At 38.9% G+C, this 24181-nt stretch overlaps 1 protein-coding gene across 1 annotated transcript in view; it reads left to right on the top strand.

The window, feature by feature from the left end:
• LOC124605364 (huntingtin) overlaps positions 1 to 24181 on the top strand; it is a 511164-nt gene that overhangs the window by 219782 nt on the left and 267201 nt on the right. Inside the window, exons 23-25 of the mRNA XM_047136992.1 lie at positions 5201 to 5361; positions 12527 to 12675; positions 21081 to 21217. Of these exons, the coding sequence (XP_046992948.1) occupies positions 5201 to 5361; positions 12527 to 12675; positions 21081 to 21217 (447 nt within the window). The remainder of the gene's footprint in view (positions 1 to 5200; positions 5362 to 12526; positions 12676 to 21080; positions 21218 to 24181) is intronic.

Raw genomic sequence — 24181 nt, forward strand, 5'->3', positions numbered from 1 at the left:
AAAAATGTTAAACAATGTCTTGTTTTTATATAGTAATGTAGATTACAATGTTTTTGCAGTCCATTTTGTGTAATTATGACAATAAATTGCAGTAATACTCTTGAGAACATGGCTTCCATCTTCTAGAAATTTCTGTCCATTGCCCAATACAATGAGGAGATCAGCACAATTGAGAAAAACTATGATGTGTTTTCACAATCTTCTAAACTGCAAATGAAACAGAAACAAATTCACTTCATTGTATTACAATAAACCTAATGTGACTATGTTGCAGTATAAAATTGTGAATGTTGACCCCCCCCCCTCCCCCCCAATGAACTGTGGACCTTGCTGAGGTGGGGCGGCTTGGGTGTCTCAGCGATGTAGATCGTTTTTGTACTCTAGGTGTTCACACAACAGGTGGTTGTCTGTGGAGATGCCAGACTAACACATTGTTCCTAAAGGAGGTCACCAGTCTGCATGATTGAGTGTTCTGGCCTTTTAACATTAGCCAACATATCCTTCCTGTGCTGTTATTGTGAATAGTTAACTGTAAGCTGTTATTTTTTTCCTTCGAGTGCATGCAACTCTACTCTGTGGCTTAATGATGGGGGCATCTCTTGGGTAAAATATTATGATAATAAAATAGTCTCTCATTCAGATTTCAGGGTGGGGACTAAAGAAGTAGACGTCATAACAAGGAAAAATAAAACAGGGATTGCATGGGGTGGACTGTGGAATATTAGATCCCTTAATAAAGCAGGAAGGTTAAATAATTTAAAAAGGGAAATGGGTAGGTTGAAGTTAAGTATAGTGGGAATTAGGGAAGTGCAGTGGCAGGAAGAACGGGACTTCTTGTCAGGTGAGTTCTGGGCTATAACTACAAAATCATCAGGGGTAATGCAGGAGTAGGCGTAATAATGAAAAAGAAAATAAAAATGCAGAAAAGCTTGTATGAACAGTATAGTGATTGCATTATCATAGCCAAGGTAGGTATGAAACCAATACCCACAACAATAGTACAAAAAAGGTTCAAATGGCTCTGAGCACTATGGGACTTAACATCTGAGGTCATCAGTCCCCTAGAGCTTAGAACTACTTAAACCTAACTAACCTAAGGACATCACACACATCCATGCCCGTGGCAGGATTCGAACCTGTGACCGTAGTGGTCGCACAGTTCCAGACTGAAACGCCTAGAACCGCTCAGCCACACCGGCCGGCACAATAGTACAATTTTATATGACAGCTATCTCCCCAGATGGTGAAGAGATTGAAAGAATGTGTGATGAAATAAAGGAAAGTAATCATATAGTTAAGAGAAAGAAAATTTAATTGTGATATGTGACTAGAAATTAGTAGGAGAACACGGTCTGGGGGAAAGGGATGAAATAGAAAACACCTAGCATAATTTTGCACAGTGCATAGTTTAATCATAGCTAAGATTTGGTTTAATAGTCATGTAAGAAGATTTTGTATACATGAAAGAGATTGGAGGCACTAGAAAGTATCAGGTTGATAACATAATGGTAACACAGAAATTTCAAGACCAGGTTTTGAACTGTAAGTCATTTCCACATGCTGATGTGTATTCTGACAATAATTTATTGATTATGAACTGCAGGTTGAAACAAAAGAAATTTCAAAGGGATAGGGAACTGAAAGTTCCAGTGATTGTTGAAAGTTTCAGAGGGAACATTAGGCAACATTTGACTGAAACAATAGGAGATGAATGGGTACCTTTGAAAGGTCAAAAGAAGGAAGTAGATGATAACATCTGGGTATAAAGGTAGGTGTAAGGGAAGACTTATGTCTGAAAAATGTGATAGGAAAATGGTGCAAAATGGCTGAATAGGAAGGCTGGAGGACAAATGCAAGGCTGTAGAAAAATCCATGACTATGAGTAAGTTAAAGAGACCTCTGGAGAAAAGAGAAGTGGATTTATGAATATCAAGAGTTCAGAAGCCAAGCCAGTACTAAGCAAATAAATGGATGCTGGAAGGTGGAATGAGTATCGGAGGGTTCATATAAAAGAAAAAAAATGTGAGGACAATGTTATGGAAGAGAAGAGGGAGTAGCTAAAGTCAGGCTGGGAGATATGATACTGCAATGAGAATTTGACTGAGTACTGAAAAACCTAAGTTGAAGCAAGGCCCCTGGAGTGGATGACATTCCCCCAGAATTACTTATAACCTTAGGAGACCCAGCCATGACAAAACTATTCCACCTAATGTGCAAGATATATGAGACAAGTGAAATACGCTCAGACTTCAAGAAGACTGTAATAATTACAATTCTAAAGAAAGCAGGTGCTGACAGGCGTGAATACTACCAAACCATCAGTTTAATTAGCCATAGTTCCAAATTATTGGCATGAATTATTTACAGAAGAATGGGGGGAAAAACTGGTAAAAGCTGTTCTAGGGATTGATCAGTTTGGCTTCTGGGTAAATGTGGGGACACACAAGGCAATACTGACTTTCAGAAGACAGGTTGAAGACAGGGAAAACTACATTTGTAGATTTAGATTAAGCTTTTCACAATGTGGACTGGACTACACTCTTAGAAATTTTGAAGGCAGCATGGATAAAATAATAGGAACTGAAAGATTGCTTACAACTTGTACAGAAACCAGACTGCAGTCCTGAGTAAAAGGACATGAAAGGAAAGTAGTAATTGAGAAGGAAATGAAACAGGGTTGTAACCTATCCCCAGTATTGTTCAAAATGTGCATTGAACAAGACATAAAGGAAACCAAGGAAACATGTGGAAAGGTGAGTAAAGTTCAGGAAAATAAGAACTTCGAGGTTTGCTACTGATGTCCTAACTCTGTCAGAGACAGCAAAAGATTTGGAAGAGTGGTGTTTTAAAAAGTAATTATAAGATGGACACCAACAAAAGTAAAGAAAAGGGTAATAGAATGTAGTTGAGTTAAATTAGACCATGTTGATGGAATTAGATTAGGAAATGACACATTGATAGTAGTAGACAAGTTTTGGTATTTCGGCAGGAAAATAACTGATGATGTTTAAAGTAGAAAGTATATAAAATGTAGACTGGCAGTAACAAGGAGAGTGTTTCTGAATAAGAGGAATTTGTTAACACTGAATATAAATTTGAGTGTTAGGAAGTCTTATCTGAAGTTATTTGTCTGAAGTGTGGCGCTGTATGGAAGGGAAATGTGGATGATAAGCAGTTCAGGCAGTAAGAGAACAGAAGCCTTTGAAATATAATATGGTGCTGCAGAGGAATGCTGAAGATTAGGTGGATAGATTGCGTAACTAATGAGGAACTACTGAATAGAATAGAGGAGAAAAGAACTTGATTAAAAGAAGGGATCGGTTGATAGGACACCTTCTGAGACACCGAGGAATCATAAGTTTAGTTTGTAGGGAAGTGTGGGGGTTAAAAATGACAGAGGGAGACCAAGATATGAATACAGCTGTGAATTCAAATGGATGTAGGTTGCAGTATTTATTCAGAGATGAAGAGGCTTGCGCAGGATAGACTAGCATTGAGAGTTACACCAGGCCTGTCTTTGGCGTGAGTATGACAGCTACTGCGACAAAATTGTAATGGGTATTTAAACTTGGGTATTTAAACTTGCCTAGTGTTCAAACTGCAATTAAGTACTAGTGAAGATATTCAGTAAGCTGTTGTCTAACACCATACTAATTTAAAAGAAAATTAGAAAAAAAAAAAACATAACATTAGCCTGTTTCTACAAATTATCTGAGTAGCTAGATTGGGTGACTGAAAAGTTCTGTTAGCTACGTGGCAACTACATGGCAGTGTTGACTGTGAAGCTGCATAACAAGGTGTAATGTATTTTAAATAGGGCTCACTATCTGCAGATGTAGGTGACTATTTTCTTTGAAAAGTAAAATTGTAATCAAGTAAATTTTTTGTTACCACTGGCAGCTAAACTGCAGCTCAGTATAACCGAGATTAATATAGCTTTTTATAGGTGATGATTTACAGTTGTTAAATAATGTGGAAAAAATGTATTTGTGCCAACAGCTGTACAATTTTTTGTTTATTCTCTATTGGTTTCAATTGTTGTAATCATCTTTAAGGAGAAAACAGTTAAAATATTATAAGTATGTGAGTCAGAAAAATGTAGAACATGTATAATTGTAATAATAGTCTGTCTTTAACACAGTCCACACAACTTGGCACAATTGTGGTGGTGCACATTTGTTGATAACTCCACATTTAATGATTGCCATACCATAATTGCGAAAAATTCAAATATTATGTGATTGTCAAAGAGATCAAGTTTAAATTGATACAGAGTGTGGTCGCTTAAATGCTCTTTTGTCTCGTCAAAGGTTACAGCAATAGAAATGCAAAAATAACATGGCATCTGTTCTCTGAACAAAAACGTAAATATATAACTTTTTGTAATGTGGTATGTTGACTTGTAGTACAGAAATTAAAAAGAATATATTTATCTATACTTCTGTCACAATGTTTAGTACAGATAAATAACTTTTTAATTTTTCTAATGCTAAAGTCAAAATATCACATTGTAAAAGGTCACATATGTATGTTGTTCATAGGAAGGGTACCATGTTATTTCTGTTGCTGTAATCTTCAGATAGACCAAAGAACATTTGTAACCGTTTAGGCATTCATGCTGTGTTTCAACGTGATCTCTTTGGGGATCGCATAACATTTGTACCTTTGACAGTTACAATGTATCAATTATTAAATGTGTAGTTATCACCAAATGTGTACTAGTGTAATTGTGTGAAGGCACAGCGTGGTTGTATGAATTGTGTTAAGACAGGTTATTATGACAATTATGTATGTTACACATTTGTATGGCTCACATATTACTGAAATGTATGGTTGATCCATTGATGTACGATGTGTAAGGATTGTGGTTTAAAAATGATCTTTTTAATTCCTCCATTTTCTATGATGCTTGTGTATAGTCTACAGACATTTTTTGTCCACAGACATTTTTTGTCTACAGACATTTTTTTGTACCTTACAGTTTTCTCCTTGAAGATGAGTGTAACAATCAAAACCAGTAGAGAATAATTACAAAATTGTACTGCTGATGGGACATATATGCTTCTCCCAAATTAACTGATTAAATTTAGCTGATATAAGCATGGACGGCACTAAGTTGTTATTGTGTTGAACAGTATTTAACTTTATATATGCTTTGTACAAATTGCTGAAAATAAGTTTGTTCTCTTTCATTTTTCAGCAATACACTGTGACAAGTGATGTGCAGCTTCAGTGTCGTGTTCTTCTTTTGCTAAGCCAGTTGGTTCAATTACGGGTCAATTATTGCTTACTTGATTCAGATCAAATTTTCATTGAATTTGTTCTGAAGCAATTCGAGTTCATTGAAGAAGGTCAGATACCGTAAGTAGCATCATCAGTTTCAGTTCCTGTTTCTGTAGTTTTAGTTTATTGTGTTAGCAGTTCATTGCCTTTTGTTATTGTGGTGTAAACTGAAAATAATAGAAGAAATATTCCAATTTCTATTGTTTCAAGTCATTGTCATAATTGTTACATAGTTACCACACTTGACAGGAGTAGTTATAATTATACAAAATAACAATATGAATTAAGAGAGAATGCTAGTCACCACTTAGAGGATGTGATAACAGGGTGTATACAACCCGGGACAACTGGGAAATCTGGCAACAACCCGGGAATTTTTTCATCCGGGAGAAAACTGGGAAAAACCCGGGAATTTTTCGGAATTCCAGGAATTTCTCATTGTTTTAGCTTTCAGTTAATTTTTTGTAATTTTACTGGTAAGAATTGATTCTCTAGCAAAGAATATTACTGTATCCTGCTACTGGAGAATGATACTGCAGAATAAAATATAAACCAGAGAGAAAAAAGTAAAACTTTAGTTGCAAAGGAAATGCACAATTTACAACAACAAAACTCCGAGCACGCACAAGCATCTGCAAATAGCAAAAATATGTCAAAGGCCGTAGGGAGAAGACTATGTAATTCTTTGTAACAATAAACTGCTTGCTATGAACATTACGTCACAACTGTTCACATTAGGTTTGTTTGACCACTTGCCAGCGGGCTGATGCACATGCGCAGTTGGCTCGCATATGAGCAGTACCTATTCCCGCTTTCCGCTTCTTGAAGTGTGGCTGTTAGCTGTATCAGCAGTAGCAGCAAGCAGCCAGATGCAAATGAGAAAACTTTTTCTCACTCACTCCCTAGCTGCCAGATTCGCGCATGCACAGAGTTGTAGTGGGGAGGGCGTTAGTCTCCACGTGACCCGTGTTTGCATTAAGTGATTTCGCTGCTTCTCTTCGTTTACAGCTCCCATGTCAAATGAAAACAAAACAGATTTCTGTTTCCGGGAGCTATCAAGTGAATTAAAATACATTCACATAAGTACGGAGCGCAAATATGTATTATTAGTTTCAGTTTTCTGATTTTATTGTATTTCCAAGTTATTAGCAGTCAAGCATTAATTGTCTTGCAGAACAATGAAGTTATTTTTGCAAGTTTTCTAAAGAAATTTGCCTTTATTAATCTTTCTGCTGAGGCAATAATTTTATTTGAAACAAAGTGTTTCATTCCACAGTATTGGCTAGTTCCAACTGTTCACTGAATTTCAGGTGCATGTTATCATCTTCTGCCATGTATGGCATTATGCTACAATAAAGAACCAAAAATGGGATCGTAGAGTACTGGTACTCCAAGAAAATTTACATCCCAAAAACCACACTGAAAAGCTTAATATCAGATGGGACCTATTTCATTGTGGATCTCGAAAAAAACAATGTGCACTTCAAGCCGAATTATACATTTTAGTATGGTTTACGAAATTCCAATGCTCTTGGGAGTATCCTCTGATGCCCTGTTTCTTTTCTGGTGTAATGTAAGCTCTCTTAATGCTTTATACATATGAACCTGCGGGCTTCCTGCACCACTGCAACTACGTATGGACAGTAATGCCTATTTTCTGGCGCTCTCTGGCAATTGGTAAATCGAACCTATTTATAACAGTCTCTGGATAGTATTGTGGTATTGTGAAAGGTGGTTCAAAAAGCGTTACTTTCAAAGTAAATTTCTTTTTACACAAGATGAATTATGTTATGTGTGAGAAAGTGGGATTAATTTCTAAATCACAGAGCGTTTAAAACTGAACCCTTTGAGGACCAGCCACTTAAAAGAATTTTGAGCCCAGACATGTATGTCATAATTTTAAATTTTCTGGCACATTTGTATGATGTATCTTAAAGTATAACACACGCAAAAAAAGATCAATATTACATGTGAAAGCTTAGCTTCTGTTGTAGCTTGTTAATCTTAAAACCAATATTATATGTGAAAGCTTAGCTTTTCTTGTAGCTATATTATGTATATTAATGTAAACTGTTAACTTTTCCTCTTTGTGTGTTTGCACTATGTAACCAGTGATCTTGTTATTGGCTGACAATAACACGTTTCCTATGCTCTGTATATCTGCTGTCATCAGCTGGCGTTTTCATGTGGCATAAGATATAATTGGCTTACAAAAGGACATCGCAAGCTCGGTTTCAACGCTCCGGAAACTAATGAGCTATGTTTGGTGCAGTTCGAATTTATACTTTCCTAATACGAAAATATGCAGCGTATATGTTGCTGTAAATCAAAGGTCTTTCCAAAACTTCTCTCCCTTTTTTTCATTAAAAGTCTTTCCAAAAACTTTTCTCCCCCGTCTTTACTTTTTTTTTTCTTCTGGGAAGTTCTATGCGAGCGTATAAAACGTTAACCATTCAAAGGATAGATAATTTTTACAGTTCCGAGGGAAAATCTATGGAAAACCTACCGTCACTTAGCTCGGAAAAAGTGTATTTTCGCCTGGGCAAAAGCATATTTTTTAAACGGGTTATCCGGGAATAGTCCAGGAATTTTTTTTCCTTCTCCCCGTATACACCCTGGATAAGTACCACTGTCATTGGTACATACTTGTCTGTTAAGAAAAGATGATAACAAATAAATCCATATAAAAATAATTGAAAGGTTAAAAACAACCACTCACCATATAGCTGAAGTGTTGAGCAGTTAACAGTAACACCCACAAGAATGAAAATGTAGCTGAGCTGATTGTTTTTTCTTTTTCTTTCTTTTCTTTTCTTTTCTTTTCTTTTCTTTTCTTTTCTTCTCTCTCTCTCTCTCTCTCTCTCTCTCTCTCTCTCTCTCTCTCTCTCTCTCTCTCTCTCTCGCATTTTTTTTTTTTTTTTTTAAAGGAAGAAAAGAAAAGAAGCCACCCAAGTGGAGTAGCACAGTGGGGTAGAGGGGGGCAATGAGCAGGGTAGCACAGTGGTTAGCACACTGGACTTGCATTCAACAGCCCATGCCCTGCCATCCTGATTTAGGTTTTTGTGATTTCCCTACATTGCTTGAGGCAAGTGCTGGATGGTTCCTTCAAAAGGGCATGGCCACTTTCCTATTCCATCTTTCCCCTAATCCAAGCTTGTGATCTGTCTCAATGGGATGTTAAAAATTAATCTTCTACTCCTGCTCCCCCCTTCCCTTTTTCTTAATAGTAATGGAAAGGTTAAAAAAAGAAAAGAAAATGCCTTTCCTTTCTTCTTCTTCTTCTTCTTCTTCTTCTTCCTGAAACATATGTGCACATGCAGGTTGTTCACAACAGAGCCTCTTCCAGGCTTCTCTTTTCACCCACAGTGTATCATTCAGCATTTCCTTCCATTGCAGACCCTTCAGTTCACATCATCCTTCACAAGGTCTCTCCAGGTTGTCAAGATCTTCCAATTAGTCTCCTTCCATATTCTGTCCACTTTAGCACTCTTCTTGGAAGTTCTTCTTGTTCCATTCTTTTGATGTGGCCAAACTATTTAAGCCTATAGCTCTCTATAGTTTCTTGAGGGGATTGATCTGAAGGGTGTTTCATATTGTTTCTTTCCCTGTCCTGTCCCTTTTTGTCTTACTCAGCATCCCTCATAGGAAGTGCATCTCTGTCAGTAATATTCTGCTCATATCTTTCTATGTCCAAGATCAATGTTCTGATCTGTAGGTCATTGTATATTATGATCTTTGTTTTGGCAGGAATTTTCCAGTTTCTAATCATATCCAGTTCAAAATAATAAAATTCTGAACAATTTTTCTTAGTTATAACTTGCTTCGTAGATATTTGAAAGCATCTAACTCTTTAATAATTTTTCCATTACAACTTACATCCATAATTTTTTCATTTTCCCTGGTGATTTTCACTACCTAATTTTTCGTTAAAGTTATTTCCTTGCCTGTTTCTTCAGTTACTCTCTGCCAAGTATTTAGTAGTTCTTCATTTTCCCCCAAATTGTCACATTATGTACATATTCCATGATTATCAAATGTAACAAAGTTACATTTTCTCAGTCAGATACATTGTGTTACAGTTGCAGTCAGACTGGAGTGACAGGTTGTGTCGGATGGGGTAAGTCAAGGGGGGTGAGGAGGGTAAGGGAGAGATGGAGGCAGAGAGAGGTAAGAGTGGCTGATTGCGGGGAAGAAGATATACCGAGGAACTGGAACAGGAATGTTACGTCACAGAGCAGTCATCTCTGGCGCATGCAGGGGAAGCTGTGTGGCGCACAGTCAAGTATATGAATGTGTTTGGGGGATGGTGAGGGGAGGGGCTAGAGAAGAGCAGTGGAAGAGGTACACCGAGGAGGGAAAAGTGTGATTGTGAGTGTTGATTAATCTAGTGAAGTAGGGGGCTTTAGGCCAGAGGAGTACTTGGCTGTGAGGCAGGGGATAGATAACAGGGGCTGCAGCAGGAGGACTTTGGGATAAAAGCATGCGTTGTAAGATTCAAAGAATCTGATATTGGAGTGTTGGTATCCAACTGGTCCAGGTTGTAAAGCAGCCATTAAAGTGAAAAAAATTAAGCTCAGCAGTCTGTTCCACCACTGGGTGATCACTTGGACGTTGGCCATACTTTGGCAGAGGCATTCATTCCTGTGAACAGCTGGTTGGTAGTCGTGCCCACGTAAAATGCTGTGCAAAAGTTACTCTGTAATTGGTATACAGCACGACTGCTTTAACAGATGATACTGCCTCTTATGACATAGGAGATACCTGTAATGGGAATGAAGCAGGATAACCTCAGTGAGAAGTACTGAATAGAACAGATATTGCACCTGGATCTTTCACACGAATATGCCCTATGTTACTAAGGTTTGGGAGAAGGCATGACATAAGGGTGGATCAGGATGATTTGTAGATTGGATGGGTGATGGAATACAATGTAGATGGATAGATGGTGGAATACCATGTTGTGAGAGATGGTAATGATGTTTCTCATTTCTGAACAAAATGCTACATTATTGTATAATATGTGCCAACATAACAAAAACAAAATTTCCTTGAATTTCAATGCTAGCTCTGTGCCATTACAAGGGATATTCATCTTGATCTGCATTGATTATTGGTTGCAAACCAGTTGTTTTACTTACAAATATAGTTTTGCCAAAAAAGAGCTAGTGAAATGAACTATATATCCATAGCACTGAACTATTGTAAAGTCATTTGAATCATGTGTCCAAAATAAAACAGACATTTGTACACTTCTTTTCATTTTAAACACAGTCACATTTTGAGTATAATAACTTTAATTACCAGTTACAGCCATCTTCAGATTGTAAAATGTAGCAGACTTATAAGAAAAATCTCAGTTACAAACTTAAAATCCATAATTTTTTGTACCTATTGTGTTTCTAATTTATTTATAGTTAAAGTCATAATATGCATATTTTATACCAGTACTTCATACTACTCCTGACTAAGGTATGAGCATATGGGATTGGTTCCCAAGTATGTGAGTGGCTCGAAGACTTCTTAAGTAATAGAACCCAGTACGTTGTCCTCGATGGTGAGTGTTCATCGGAGGTGAGGGTATCATCTGGAGTGCCCCAGGGAAATGTGGTAGGTCCGCTGTTGTTTTCTATCTACATAAATGATCTTTTGGATAGGGTGGATAGCTATGTGCGGCTGTTTCCTGATGATGCTGTGGTGTACGGGAAGGTGTCATTGTTGAGTGACTGTAGGAGGATACAAGATGACTTGGACAGAATTTGTGATTGGTGTAAAGAATGGCAGCTAACTCTAAATATAGATAAATGTAAATTAATGCAGATGAATAGGAAAAAGAATCCTGTAATGTTTTAATACTCCATTAGTAGTGTAGCACTTGACACAGTCACGTCGATTAAATATTTGGGCATAACATTGCAGAGCGATATGAAGTGAGACAAGCATGTAATGGCAGTTGTGGGGAAGGCGGATAGTCGTCTTCGGTTCATTGGTAGAATTTTGGGAAGATGTGGTTCATCTGTGAAGGAGACCACTTATAAAACACCAATACGACCTATTCTTGAGTACTGCTCGAGTGTTTGGGATCCCTATCAGGTCGGATTGAGGGAGGACATAGAAGCAATTCAGAGGCGGGCTGCTAGATTTGTTACTGGTCGGTTTGATCATCACGCAAGTGTTACGGAAATGCTTCAGGAACTCGGGTGGGAGTCTCTAGAGGAAAGGAGGCGTTCCTTTCGTGAATAGCGACTGAGGAAATTTAGAGAACCAGCATTTGAGGCTGACTGCAGTAAAATTTTACTGCCGCCAACTTACACTTCGCGGAAAGACCACAAAGATAAGATAAGAGAGATTAGGGCTCGTACAGAGGCATATAGGCAGTCATTTTTCCCTCGTTCCGTTTGGGAGTGGAACACGGAGAGAAGATGCTAGTTGTGGTACGAGGTACCCTCCGCCACGCACCTTATGGTGGATTGCAGAGTATGTATGTAGATGTAGATAGGTTTCATTTGGTAAAGAAAGTGTTTTCATACTAAATCTAAGAACATAACCAGGGAACCAAAGAACACAAAAATATATAGATGAAACCAGTAATGATTTTTATCTTATTACAAATATGATTGTGTCCAAAATAAAGACAAGTCTATAACATGCCAATCACCTTTTTGGTAAGGCAGAACGCAATTTTTTTCAAAAACCAGATGTAATCATTGGTACACAGCAAATGTGATGGTAAAATGTAAATACAAACTCCATTCACAGGCCCTGTCGGGCGCATCAGTACCAACCGACTGATGTATCGTTCTCTGCTGTGTGGCTGCATGGGGCCAGCACACCATTGTCAGTTTCCATGTCCTGAAATGTGATGATAGTAGTGGGAAAATTAACAAAAAGATTTTGAGGGATGCAATACCTTGAGAACTTGGAACACTGCTTACTTCTTAAGAAATGATGGAGTGAATTGCTAGGTTCTGTGAAACCTCATTTCTGGCACCTCTCGGTTGCCATCACACCTATTACCTTATTCCCTATTCGCTGCACCTTCTAAAGTCCTCCCCTTAAAGAAGAGAGCCAAGTTTTCTTGCTCCACATTTATTGAATTTTTCCAAAACAAAGTTTGCCACACGAGGATTCATATTTTCTTGTTAAACTTTTCCTCACTGATGTCTACTGTAGTTTTTGTGTTTTCAAGTGTATAATTACAAGTATAAGTAACATACAACTGTTATTCTCTTTTTGTGTCCTCCAGGTTGGCAGAAGATCTCATTCCGAGAATATTTTATTTTCTGGTGCATCTTTCGTATGAAAAGCATCATTCAAAAAGTATAATAAGTGTTCCCAAAGTTATACAGTTGTGTGATGGGTTGATGGCGAGCGGTCAGCCACCTGCTACCCACTGTAAGTTGATGATGATTTTTTTCTCGCTTTTAAGGCCTTTATTTTTTAGAACACAGAAAAATCAGTTGAATTAGATTTACATATTCCACATTGGTGAGGACCAGTTCACTTAGGTTCTGTGTAAGGGGCATTCATGTAGTCCCCCCCCCCCCCCCCCCCCCCCCCTAAAATGACACCGTTTGTTTATTAAAACAGATTTCTGGTTTCAGCTTTGCAGCCATCATCAGATCTCATGATTACAGTACTGACATTAGATTTCTAGTTGAAATATACTTATGTATGGCAGTATGTATAGAACGTATATGTCAGTACATCCTTATGCACTGACTATATATCTGCTTGTTCCTGCTGTAATTAATAGATCTGATGATAAAAAAATGTGCAAATTATACAATAATTTCCACCCTCATTTCGTAGTGGAAGATCTTGCCGAGAACCCACAAAAGTTCTGATTCAAACAATGGAAAATCCAGGATGGAATGTAACAATATTACGAAAAGGAAAGTTACTCCTCACCATATAGCGGAGATGCTGAGTCGCAGATAGACACAACAAAAAGACTTTCACAATTAAAGCTTTAGGCCATTGGCCTTCGTCAACAGCACACACACACACACACACACACACACACACACAAACACACACACACACACACACAAAAATCATGAAGTGGGCCAAAGGTTTCTATCCAGTCGCTCATCAACCAGTCTGGTGTGACAGAAGAAGGCAATATAAGGAAAGCTGAAGTTCTAAATTTCAGTTTTTAAAAAAAAAAATCATTCATACCAGTGGGTCATACAGTCATATCACCATTTGACAATCACACAGACTCCCATGTGGAGAACATAGAAATAGGTATTTCTGGCACTGAGAAGCAACTAGGAGGGTTAGAAAACAAATAAGTCGCCAAGTCCGGATGGAATACCAGTTCAGTTTTTATAGAGTGTACTCTTTGGCACCGACCCTTTGTGTAGCTGGCATTTATTGTGAATCTGTCAACTGGCACAAAGTGTGAAGTGACTGGAAAATAGCGCAGGTCATGTATATACGATTGATAGAAGAAAGGAGCCACAAAATTTCAGACCAATATTTGCAACAATGGGTTTTTTCAGGACTCTTGACCGTATTCTAATTTTGAATACAATAAATTTCCTTGAGACAGGAAAGCTTCTGTCCACAAACTGACATGGATTAGAAAGCATTGCATTTGCGAAACTCAGCTTGTCCTTTTCTCATACAGTATCCACTAACTGTGGATGAAGAACACTTATTCCTAGATTTCTAGAAAGCGTTTGACACATTGCCCCTCTGTAGACCAGTAACCAAGGTCCACACATATGGAAGAGGTTCCCAGATATGAGAGTGGCTCAAAGATTTCTTTAATAATAGAACACAGTCCACTGTCCTGGATGGTGAGCGTTCATCAGAGATGAGTATTGTCAAGAATGCCACAGGAAAGTTTGATGGAACCACTCCTGTTCTCCATACACATAAACAATATGACAGATAGAGTGAGCAGGAATCTGCACCTGTTTGCTGATGATGCTGAAGTGTGCAGAAAGTGTCATTGTCGTGAGACTGTAGGAAGCCACAGGATGACTGAAACAAAATTTCTGTTGGATGTGATGAATGGCTGCATACTACAACAAGAAAGGGGGGGGGGGTTGTAAGTTAAGACAGATGAGTAGATAAAATAAACCTTTAATGTTAAAATTGAGTATTAGTGGTGTGCTGCTTGCCACAGTCAGGTCAATTAATATCTAGCCATAACACTGTGAAAGGAATATGAGATGGAACAATTATGTAAGGTTGGTAGAAGCGAAGGTGAACAATCAACTTCAGTTTTGTGGGAGAATTCTGGGAAAGTGAAGCTCTTGTATAATGGAGACCACATGTAGAATACTACTGTGACCCATTCTAGAGTGCCATTGAAGTGTTTGGGATCCCTTCCAGGTTGGATTAATATAAGACATTGAAACAATTCATGTTACTTAGAAATTTAATTATCATTTGCGGCTGACTGCAGAACGATTCTACTGCTGCCAATGTACATTTAACATAAGGACTTAAAAACAAGATGGGTGAAATTAAGGCTTGTTTGGAAGTATATAGGCAGATGTTTTTCGCATACTCCATTTGAGAGTGGAACTGTAAAGCTAGTAGTGGTACAAGGCATCCTCCTCCAAGCACTTTATATGTGTAGATGACTACGAAGCTGATCCAGTAATTTATTCTAATATAATATAATATAATATAATATAATCAAGACTTTTCTTTTTTTTAAAAAAAATTATTATTAATCTAAATCTGTTTTCTTATAAATATGTGTTATGTATTCATGCTTTATGACATGTTATACATCCCGGAGGATCAGCTCACTGAAATGAAATTAATGGGTACATGTTGAAATCAAAGAATATGCAATAAAATGAAATGATATAAGTGAAAACCAGTCAGAAACACTGAACCTGCAATGCAAGAAATATGTCATGACCATTGAAAGTTTGTGCCAGACCAAGATTTGAACCCAGATTTCACACTTTTTGCAACCAATTAGGCCAGCTGTTGGACTATCTAATCACACTTCTTGGCTTGATTTAAATTTTCATTGTCATTTACTACGTACATACAAACTGTATTTGAAATGAATGTAATAGACAGATTCATTCAGAAATTACAAAGCCTAACATCTAACCTTCTCACAACAGGAACTCATGTTTCAGATAGCCTCACTCAAGAGCAGAAGTAAATAATGCATTAAAATAGTTAGCACCTTATTATGGACTCACAAGGTCCGAAATTTATCATGTGATTCAGTAAAGCATGAAAAAAATGTGACTGAAGCCATTATTATTCATACTTTCTTGGTACTGAATACTGTCATGCCCATAATTGGAAAATATGAATAAAAGTAGATTGACTGTAATAGACGTGAATAATTCTTTTAAGTTTTAAAGTTAAAATTCTAAAGCATTTGGATATTGTAATAAAGAGAGAGTTGGACTTCATGTACGATATTATGAGAAGAAAAGTTGCTACTCACCATATAGCGGAGATGCTGAGTTGCAGCTATGCACAACAAAAAGATTTTCACACTTAAAGCTTTTGGCCAATGGCCTTTGTTAACAATAGACACACACACTACACACACACACTACACACACACACACACACTCAGACACACACACTAACACAAACACAACTCACACACATGACTGCAGTCTCATCCAATTGAAACCACACTGCGAGCAGCAGCACCAGTGCATGATGGGAGTGGTGACTGGGTGGGAGAAAGGGGGGAGCTGAGGCAGGGAGGGGGAGGGATAGAATGGTCGGGATGGTGGACAGTGAAGTGCTGCAGGTTGGGCGGCGGGCAGGGGAGGGTAGTAGTGGAAAAGGAAAGAAATAGAGAGAAATAAATAAAAAAAATGAAATAAAAAAATAAAAAAAAGACTGGGGTGGTGGTGGAATGATGGTGTGTAGTGCTGGAATTGGAGCAGGGAAGTGGCTTGATGGATGAGGACAGCAACTAACGAAGGTTGAGGCGAAGAGGGTTACGGGAATATAGGATGTATTGCAGGGAAAGTTCCCATCTGCGCAGCTCAGAAAAGCTGTTGTTGGTGCGAAGGATCCATATGGCACAGGCTGTGAAGCAGTCATTGAAATGAAGGATATCATGTTTCGCAGCATGTTCAACAGCAGGGTGTTCCACTTGTTTCTTGGCCCCAGTTTGTCAGTGGCCATTCATGCGGACAGACAGCTTGTTGGTTGTCATGCCTACATAGAATGCAGCACAGTGGTTGCATCTTAGCTTGTAGACCATTTCACAGGTAGACCTGCCTTTGATGGGATAGGTGATGTTAGTGTCCGGACTGGAGTAGATGGTGGTGGGAGGATGTATGGGACAGGTCTTGTATCTAGGTCTATTACAGGGGTATGAGCCATGAGGTAAGGGATTTGGAGTAGGGGTTGTGTAAGGATGGACGAGTATATTGTGCAGGTTCGGTGGACGGCGGAATACCACTGTGGGAGGGATGGGAAGGATAGTGGGTAGGACATTTCTTATTTCAGGGCACTTTAGTGATGCATGTTTGAATGTGGGATAAGTAGCATAGCTGAGGAATAAATGAGACACACCACTGTGTATGACTTTCAAGAGAAACATCAGTGCCCCCACAATAGATAAATATGAAAAAGAGTGTTATGTAAGTGTTAACTTTCAGTTTGGAAATTAATGTGGTGCTCCCCACAGTTCAGTAATATGAGAGGTTGACGCATGTAAAAGGACTGTATCCTCTTTTTGGCAAGTCACATAAGCTGATTTTAATGGCATATCTATGTTTGTAGCCATGAGAAATAACGACAACATGCATGGCTTTCCATTGTGTGATTTTGGAACAAAGAAGGATAGATGACAAGAGGAGATACCAGAAGGAATAGATTAATAGTAAATAAACTGAATCACAATATGTGCATACAGTAAATGTACCAGCATCAGTGTTCCATAGAGATGAGTATATAGTATAGTTTTTATGTTTCTGTTAGTGTTGATCATTACAACAGCAGGGAGAGGGTAAAACTCGGTGGTAGCACATGGCATGGTGTATACGATCTGGGAGATCTGGGAAAGACCCGGGAATTTTTTCATCAGGGAGAAAACTGGGAATAATATCCTACATAGAATCCTACTCACATTCCTCACAGTAGTGGTCTACACCCAGCCAACGTACAGAATGTCATTGTGCATCACTATTCAAATCCTGCTCCCAGTTCTCCACCTCATTTTGTCATTCCCTTGTGATAGGCCCAGCTGCAAGACCTGCCCCATACTCACCCACCAATTCCTACCACAATCCAGTCACAGATGTTTCCCATCCAATGACAGGCAGGGCCACATGTCAAAGCAATCATGATTTATATCAGCTATACTGCAGCTACTGTACAGCATTCTATGTGGGCATGACAAACAACGAACTGTCTGCTCACATGATTGATCACCACCAAACTGTGCCAAACCGCAAACTTGGCCATCCAGGTGCATAAAATGCTGCACACTGCAACAGAAATCACTTCAACTGCTTTTTCATTACTTGAGCTATTTGGGTACACCCTTCTAGCACAGGATTTTCTAAACTACGTGGGCGGGAATTGTCGCTCTAGCACTTCCTATGCTCTTGTAATCACCCTGGCCTAAACCTCCGCTGACTTTTCTCCCCCTTCCCAGTGCGCACTCTCTCTCTCTCTCTCTCTCTCTCTCTCTCTCTCTCTCTCTCTCTCTCCCCCTCCCCTCCCTCCCTCCCTCCACCCCCTCTTCCCCTCCTCCCCCCCCCTCCTCCCCCCTCCTCCCCCTACCTTCCCCCTCCTCTCCCTTTTTGTACATCTCATTTTGCTGTATGCTCAGTACTCTTTTCATCTTGTTGTGCGGCCGCAGAGTCATCTGCCCCTAAACCTGCCTTTGTCCCAATAGCCCACTCCTCGCTTTCTACCCAACCCCTCCCCACCTCCATCAGCTTGGACAACTGCTTTCAGTAACTGAGTATCAATAATCAGTCTTGCTGTGACCACAGGAGTGTGCTTTTGAGTGTCTGTGAGTTTGTGTGAATGAATGTGTGTACTTTTGCTAGAAAAAGAAACTAATGTGGATGTTGTTTTCTGTTAGGTGTTTCTGTGTTCCACACATCAACCCACTTTAGATGAGTGGTTGCCATTCAATTGTTTTGCGTGTTGCTCCATCCAGGAATTTCCATTATTGTTATATAATCAACAGTTCCAAATTCTCTCACTGACTGAGAAGTTTATAATTAAACTTAGGCCATTTACAATGCAATTAATACATATTACTTTAAGATTAAAATTTTTATTCTTAACTGAATATCGCAAGAAGTGAACTGTGATTGTGCAACTAGAACAAAGGGCTAACTTATAATATTTTATGCATGCAAAAGTATACGAAAAACAAGCACAATTTGTGTGATGAATGCTGGTTTTACAACTGTGTTGTTGCAGCTGTATCAGGCCAAGTAATTGGTGAAAAAATGTGATTTGATTGCAAATGAACAAGGCTTAAATTATTCATATTTCCCGTATAGGTGTGAATTTAATGTGACAAGGAAGAAACAGACCGCCTTAAGAGGAAATTTATATATCCAACATCTCCCTGTTGGCTCTGAATGTTTGAGGGCAACAACAGTACATGAACAAGCACTACAGGGGATCAAAATAAAAATGTTGCACTGGGCCAAAGGTGTGTCCAAGCTCAACCATGTGAGAAACAAACATGTGAGGGAATCCACAGGACTTAAACAGTCACCAATAATTTGAGAGAAACATGCCTTGAGTTAGGCCATTCCAGCTCAAGTACCCACACAGAGAGCTGGGTGGACGAGAGTGGACGAATGGCTGATGTGAGGGCAGTCCCACAGCCTGGCCACAGTGTACATTATCATATTCCGCTGGCTGAGCAAGTGTGGTACGGGTGGGCCGAGCTGCATCTGATGGGTAACCTACACTATGTGCACCTGTCCAGAAGCGTGACGAGGGCTCACATGAACACGCGTTACCCTCAGGCCAGCGTAAGAATATCCTACCTTAGGTGGTATGGACAATCAGCAGAACTAATGACGACAACTCTCTTGCAAAAACTGTACTCCTTTACACCCCAGAAGGAAGCTGACTCTGTCGCTGTCCCAAGAAGCAATATTTGGCAAAGCCATAACTTGTAATTGCTGGCCATATCTGGGTGCCAGATCATGCAACCTGCAGGCCTTCTCCAGTCTGGAGTCAATGTTTTGTTCTTTGCATCAAATCCTGGCTGAAAGTCTGATGACTTCCCCACTATGACAAGTATTTTTGAGCACCTAATGAAAACAATCTCGCAAAAAGTCCTCACAGCAGGTAGCACTTTCCTGAGGAGTGGGGGAATGACCAATGAGAATGCTTGCATGGCTGAAAGGTCTGATGTTAAAACAATTTCAGTTGTTGCTCAGAGTTCATGGACTTGGGAGTGGTCAGCAGACTTCCTGAGTTTTGGGCCAAGTTGTGGGCTCTGGAGCAGAGGAGATGTTTGGAGAATTATACTTTAGGATTCCTAAAGCTGTTTTTCAACATGTAAATCTGTGAATATTCACCATTATGTTAGCATGTGTGTTTAATTAGCCATCTCCTGGTTTTGCAGACCAGCATTACAGTGAAATGAGTGTGCACTAGCTCAGCAGGGAGAGGCCTCATATCAGAGTGTGGAGCCACTAGCTGACTAGAGGCAGTGTTTAATAATAGAGGTGGGCATGGCAGTGTCTGATAAAAAACTGGAAGCCAGCTGGAAATGGTGTGCCTGCCTCCACAGGTGGGTGATGAGCATGGCTGACTGTCATGCGGAGGACCTGGATTTGATTCCCGGTGCTGCCAGGGATGTTTCCTTGGTAGGAGGGTTGGAATGTTGTCCACTCACCTTTGTGATGCCAGCTGAGGAGCTGCTCGAATGAGTAGTAGTGGCCCCGAGGTCTGCAAAACTGACAACAACTGGGAGAGGCGTGCGCTTGACCCTGACTCCCTCTGTACTGCATCCAAAAGGCACCACTGGTTGAGGATGACACAGGGGTTAGCTGGTTCCAACAGGCCTGAGTGAGGCAATATCAGCAGAAGTAGAGTAATAAGAGGTGGTTTATTGATTGTTAGCAGTGTATGTCTTCCAACCCAGTGTTCAGATTCCAAAATATTTGTGAGTGCTTGTTAGTGGCCACAAGACATTAATCATGGGTCTTGTAAGTTTAGCAAATTAGTATATTGATCTTAGTCTGCTGAGAAACAGTTTTGAGTTAATCGATCTGTATCTCATGTAACATGTCTCAAGCCCGAAAAACGCATGGATTCAATGTCAACTGCAAGTGAGACCTCACACGGTACCACAGACTATCCCAGGATAAGTCAAAGCAACATTTTAAGGTTAAAGGGGACATGTAAGTGACATGCCTCTAACCTCAAGGTGCACCCAACAGAAAATTATGTTGGACATCTACCAAACAAGCAGACCTTGTGTCTATGCGGGACACAATTGAGGGAAAAAAGCCTATAAAGCTAAAACTATTCCACTGAATCAAAAACTACAAATTACTGTGTGAAATATTCTTCAGTCTCCAACATATTTCCCATCGTCAGTTAATCCACAGCTGTGATGCTGAGTGTGGTACATTAAATGTGTCTGCAACTTGACTTTTGAAACACCTAACTCTTTACAGTTCTGTCCTTGATATAGTGTCTTTTAATGGCAATGGTTGGCTGTCAAGTGTAACTTCAGTATGTCTACAACAAAATAAATTTTACAGTTAGGCTGACTGATTTCATAACCAATGTAGCTCACTGATGCTTCATTGTTGTTCATTGCATTAAGTGTTCTGGAATTTTGACAGGTATACCAGCATTAACACCTGTGGTAGAAGATATTTTCCTTCTGCGTGGCAGTAGTGGTGGTGCAGATCTGCGGGAATTAGATACACAGCGTGAAGTTCTGGTTTCAATGTTGCTTCGTTTGGTAGAATACCACCAGGTAATTTTATTTCTTTCCTTCTGAGATACATTATTTTCATTATAAGTCCATGTAAAAGTTGTAATGTTGCAAATGTATGTACAACTTGTTATATTGCAAACTAATTGTATCGTAAAATTCACTGATCAGTTCCTACTGGAATTGTTTCTGTAAATTTTACAGTTCAAGAGAAAGGTTTTCATAATTAATAAAGTCATTGTTAAATAATCTTTGCATTTTACTATTGTTTATTCAGTTATGAGCACATTGGTGTATAACTATTCAAAACCAAACATTCTGAAATAGTTTTCATATAGCCATATAAATTTTGCTGATATTGGGTTCTTATGCAGGCTTCTAGTCAGAAATACCACAAAGAACAATTGAACAACTTGAAATTCACAGTGGCAGATACTATTCACAGTCCAAAATGCTGTGTACCAAGTACATGCAGAGGATTATAGCTACCACTAATAATGATCACACTGATTTGTTTCATGGTTCTACATTTAGTCTCAGTTGGAGGGTATTTGTACCAGTATTTCAAAGATTAGTTAAATAGGCTTATTTCATGCTGTTTCTACAAACAGAATTGTAGTTTGTTGTAGCATTCACAGTCTTCGTCATTTTTGAATTTTATTTGGACTGATAACTAGTTTCAGCTTTACAACAATCATTAGTTCTTATATGAAGGCAATGGAAAGGGCGAAGTGGAAGGGTCAGTGTGTAATTTAACCAATGTTTTTCAACAAATGTAATATGAGAATAGCAATGGAGAGAACCAGGACAGTGTTCTTCTCTGGTGAAAACCCAATAAAATCAAAAACTGTAACTGACAACAAAATCATTGAGGGAGTTACATATTTGGGCTTCCACAACATGTATCACAATATGCTGGATCCCATCACCACACTTACCCGATTTGCATATTTCGTGCGAACAGCACAATCAGCACTTGGTCGCAAAGAATAGTAACGTCCATTAGTTACATTACAAAAGCTAATTACAGTATCTTTTTAGGAGTTAGTTGTTTCCATGTTTTATGGATCATAATTACAAACTATTACTATTATATGGAGCAGCCCAGTTTTACAATTATAGTACATCTTCTCAGTGGAAAATATGGCAACATGTTGACCAGTTCCGTGATTTTTTAAGGGTTTATCTTTTTTTCATTCATACAGTCATTTTTCCTTAATTATGTTTAATGTCTCTTTCACCTCCTCTTAAAACAAACACGTGCATGCGTGTGCACCCACCCACCTGCCCACACACACACACACACACACACACACACACACACACACACACACACACACACGCCTACCACATCTTCATAAATTCTTCTGTAGAGAGTGAAAACTGGACTCTATCACCTGCCCAAATGAAACAAACAGGGTCAACCAAAATAAAGTTCTCGCAATATTTAGTGAGTTCTTTATTGCTGGACTGTAAAAGTAGTGAAATATGGAAGAAGGGCTGGCCATTCAGAGCATCATGCAAATAATAATGAATTACTGGAACAACTGCTTACAGCACTCCAACACACATTTAAATTTAGGATAAGAAGAATGGCCAATAGAAACCATTAGACTGACGAAAACAGAGGTGCACCTAGAGAAGATGGAAGGCCCAATAAGGAGCCAAAACAACTCAACTGCCTGTTCACACATTCCTTTTAGTGGCCAGCAAGCAAACATGTTGTTGTGCTGACTGTCTAAACTGGGTTCAATTCCATTTCACTTCTGTGCATTGTGTAGAGTTGAAGACAAGTCATTAATATGTAAAAGAGCATCAGAATATAAACGAATGTTGTTGATAGAAACTGAAACACACGTTCTTTCAGATGGAATGGGAAGGGGAGACAGCCTGCGCATGCACTCACTGGAGATTCTATGCCGCACTGGTGGAGTGATTTCAAGAGAAAAGAATGCAGAACATGGCCACTAGGTGCAAAGCCTATGCAAATTTTTAAACTGAACAGTTTCAACAGCAGTTGTGTCTGTTGATGTCAGAAGTAAATACTTTCACAACTGGAGCAGTACTAAATGAAGTATGCACTGTTTCAAAAGAGTGTAAACTATTAACAGCAGTGCAGGGGATTAAAAAGAAAATGAAAACTCTATCATCTCAGTACTGTTCAGAAACTTTCGCAATAGGATCCTCTTCTCTCACCTGCTCATCCACTTTTTGTTCCCAAATGACCGTTCTCTTCTTTTTGTGTTGTTCATTTGAGCAAAATATATGTACCTTGAGGGAGTAAGCTCTATGAATGTACTATACTGGTGCAGATAGGGGAAACATTATTGGTTTTTGGAAGACAATGAATGTGTGCATATAGCCTCAGTAGCACATAGAAAAAGATAGTATGTAAGCAACATGGTAGTGTGTTTAGAACTAAGGAGTCTCTCCTGACCATGGTACTTTCAAATTATTCATTAAATAGACAATTTATACTTAGAATAATTAGTGTGTATTAAAATTTGTGACAATTAAAGGAAGATTAATCAGCTGAGCTGCAAATTAAATAACTTTAACTAGGAAGAAGAGAGGTGATACTGGCAGTTAGGCTTCTTAAGGGAAAACAGGTACAGAAAAATAAACCAACTTACATTGCCTTTGTAGACCTAGAAACAGCATTTAATAATTTCACATGGCAATAGATATTCAGAATGCTGAAGAAAGCAGTTGTGAAATACAAAGACATCTTCTACAAAAATGAAACGACTATCATTAGGAATTTTCATTAGGAACACGAAGCAAGAATCAGAAAAGGACTCGAAACAAAGATGTGCTCTCTCTTCTCTTATATTCAGTGCTTACATCCAGGAAGCTATAGACCAGGTTCATGAAACTATTGTGATTGGGGCCAGAGTTAGCAGGAGATAGACGTTCTGTGTTAACACTGATGGTATTGCTGTGGTCATGGAAATGAAAGAAGACATAGAGGAGGTCCTCAGCACAATGGAAATCATTTTCTGTAAT

This window comes from Schistocerca americana, chromosome 3 (assembly GCF_021461395.2).
Source record: "Schistocerca americana isolate TAMUIC-IGC-003095 chromosome 3, iqSchAmer2.1, whole genome shotgun sequence".
Taxonomy (NCBI): Eukaryota; Metazoa; Arthropoda; class Insecta; order Orthoptera; family Acrididae; genus Schistocerca; species Schistocerca americana.